Genomic DNA, 3,015 nt, shown 5'->3' with positions numbered 1-3,015 from the left:
GCACACGCGCCTGGCGTGATTTTTAAGCCACCAGGTCCAGGATGCGAACCGCGGTCGACTACGTGGGAGTCCAGAGATATAGCCATTACACTAACTGCTGGTCCCCTCTCATTAGTTTTTTTCCCTGTATTCTGATCCACTGGACCTGGAAATGGGACAGATTTGAAGTCACCACCAGCCCCAAGGACCACAGAAATCTTCACCAGACGCGTTCCCATTTCTGGGATTTTGGTCGCTGAAAGATGTTTGTACACTTTCTCTTTCTTTGGACAGAATATGGTGGTGTCTTCTAAATGCATTTCTTCCCAATAGGTCTGCTTTTCACTTTGGGACCTCTGTTTGGGGAAGAAGGTTTGGGGCATGCCGCGGGTGGCTGCGGCTGTAGCAGCTGGCCAGGGCTGCTGCCGGGCGCCAATAAAATAATTCTTAAAAAAGAAAAAAAAACCCCTACAAATAAAACTACCGTATGATCCAGCAATTCTACTCCTGGGTATCTACTCAAAGGACAGGAAAACACTCAGTCAGAAAAGTACTTCCACCTTTATGTTTATTGTGGCATTATTCACAATTTATAAGACATGGAACCAGCCAAAATATTTACAAACCCAAATGTATGGATTGAAAAACTGTGGCACATATACACTATGGAATACTACTCCGCCATAAAAAACAATGAGGCCGTGGCACTTGATAGAAAGTGGATGAATATGGAAGATTTACTGCTAAGCAAAGCAAGCCAAACTATGAAAGAGGGCATTTGATGTCCCCACTCAATATATACCAAATGTCTGTGCTCTGGCAGACACTAAAAGATTGGAAGGTATAAAAGGCATGGAGAGCCACTGTGGATACTAGAAACAGTATAGGAGGAGGGTGAGAAATGGGGCAGGGTGAGAGAAAGGGAATCAAGGGGAAAAAGAAGGAAGCAAAACATTTAAGGGACACAAAAATAGAATATTATCTACTGATGATTAACATGTAGGATAATATCTTTTTTTTTTTTTTTGAGAGTTTTTTTGCTATAGGGCGTGTGTTCTCGCCAGAAAGACAGAGACAGAGAGACAGAAAGTGAGAAATCATTCCCCAGGGGGAAATGGTCACACAGCAATTCCTTCTCCTCCATTCTCCTCTTGGGATCTTGGGCATGCATGCACATGCACCCTGTATGAGTTTAAGCCACCAGGTCCGAGACTCAAACCACAGTCAACTGCATGGAAGTCCAGCGACATAGTCATTACACCAACTACTGGTCCCAATGTAAGATAATATCTTTTAACTGGACTAATACACAGTGGAGTCATGCTGGGGAAATTCATTTTGCATGCTGTAATGATATACAGTGATTAAATGCATTAGACAGAATCTTTTTTTTTTTTTGTAATGATATACAGTGATTGAATGTATTTTAAAAAAGGCTAATTTATTTATTTAGTTTTTTTGCCATAGGGCACATGTACTTGTGTTCACTGGAGAGAAATGAGAGAGAGAGAAAGAAAGTGAGAAATAACTCCTTGGGGGAGGGTGGTCATGCTGCAGTGCCCTCTCCTCCTCTCGGGATTTTGGGCATCCACGCACATGCACCCAGTGTGATTTCCAAGCTGCCGGGTCTGGGACTCATACTATGGTCAGTCATGTGGGAGACCAGTACCTTAATCACCATGCCACCTGCTGGTCCTGGCAATGCCCTTTCTAAATATGTAGCTGTCAGAACTTTATTTTGCTATCGGCATGTGTGCTTGCCAGAGAAAGAGAGAGAGAGAGAGAGAGAGAGAGGGAAAATGAGAGATCCTACACAATCCCTTCTCCTCTATTCTCCTCTCAGGATTTTGGGTATGCACACATGTGCCCAGTATGTTTTTCAAGTCAGGGTCCAGGACTTGAACATAAAGTCAGCCCTGTGGGATCCAGCTACCTTAATCACCACACGACCAACTGGCCCTGTCAGGAACTTTAAAGAATTTTAGACTTAACTACATGAAAGTTAAGCATTTCTGAATGTAAACAAGAACAAAAACTCCATAAACAAAATTGAAGTATAAATGAAAAATTGGGGACAAAGTATATGCAACAGAAACGGGAAACCCTAGACAGTTGTCTCATACTCCAATCTTTCCTCCTCCTGCTTTTCCATGGCCGAAGTGCTTCACCCACTCCATCTTTTATTTTCCACCTTCCCATTCATCCATCCATCCCTCCACCAACAATTGCTGAGCATGAACTGTGTGTGTCAGGCGCTGTACTAAGTGGTGGAGCCAAGTTGGATGCAACACACAGCTCTTGCCCTCAGGTCACATTCTGTTGTTCCTCTCCACATCTCCAGGTATAGAATCTGTTACATTTCTGAAAGGAACATCTAGAGAAGGATCAGGGCACATAAGGGACTATGGCAAGGAGCTAGGGTTTCATGAGTCCTTTGTGCGTCATGGCTGGGCCCAGAGGTGGAGCTCTGATTCGTTGTCTTTCCTGCAGACCCAGAATCAGATTGTCTACTTCATTCGTCAAGCACCAGTTCCCATCACTCCAGAGAACTTTGAGGCGACTGTGCAGTTCGGGACCGTGCGGGGTCCCTACATCCCAGCCCTGCTTCGGCTACTCACCGGTGTCTTTGCCCCTCAAATCTTTTCAAATTCAACCTGGCCTGAGAGCATTCGCAATCATTTTGCTTCTCATCTACACAGGTTCCTGGCCTGCCTGACAGGTAAGTGGGAAGCTGAAACAGCTAGTTTCCCCTTCGTGCTCCTCTGGCCTAGTGAGGCAGGTGCAGGGTTCTCCTGAATGCCCCCGCTGTATGACACAGAGCAGGCACTGGTATGTGTTGAATGAGTAAAACTGGGTATCGCATCGCATTTGTCTTCTAAACCAGGTACACCTTTCTGCTGTAGAACTGGTGGGCTGTATCTGCTCAAACTTAGAATAGAAAACAATTTTTCTTTTTCTTTCTTTTTTAGTAAGTTTTTTTTTTTTTTTTTTGGAGAGGTTTTTGCTATAGGGCGCATGCGCTCACCAGACAGACAG

At 44.4% G+C, this 3,015-nt stretch overlaps 1 protein-coding gene across 1 annotated transcript in view; it reads left to right on the top strand.

The window, feature by feature from the left end:
- Positions 1 to 3,015, top strand: part of DNAH2 (dynein axonemal heavy chain 2) — a 159,937-nt gene that overhangs the window by 26,253 nt on the left and 130,669 nt on the right. The window contains exon 5 of the mRNA XM_006151894.1: positions 2,470 to 2,698. Coding sequence (XP_006151956.1) covers positions 2,470 to 2,698 — 229 coding nt within the window. The remainder of the gene's footprint in view (positions 1 to 2,469; positions 2,699 to 3,015) is intronic.

The sequence above is a fragment of the Tupaia chinensis genome, unplaced genomic scaffold (genome assembly GCF_000334495.1).
Source record: "Tupaia chinensis unplaced genomic scaffold, TupChi_1.0 Scaffold000330_1, whole genome shotgun sequence".
Classification (NCBI taxonomy): domain Eukaryota; kingdom Metazoa; phylum Chordata; class Mammalia; order Scandentia; family Tupaiidae; genus Tupaia; species Tupaia belangeri.
Note: the sequence above shows the minus strand (reverse complement) of the source record. Positions and strands in the feature narration are given on the sequence as shown.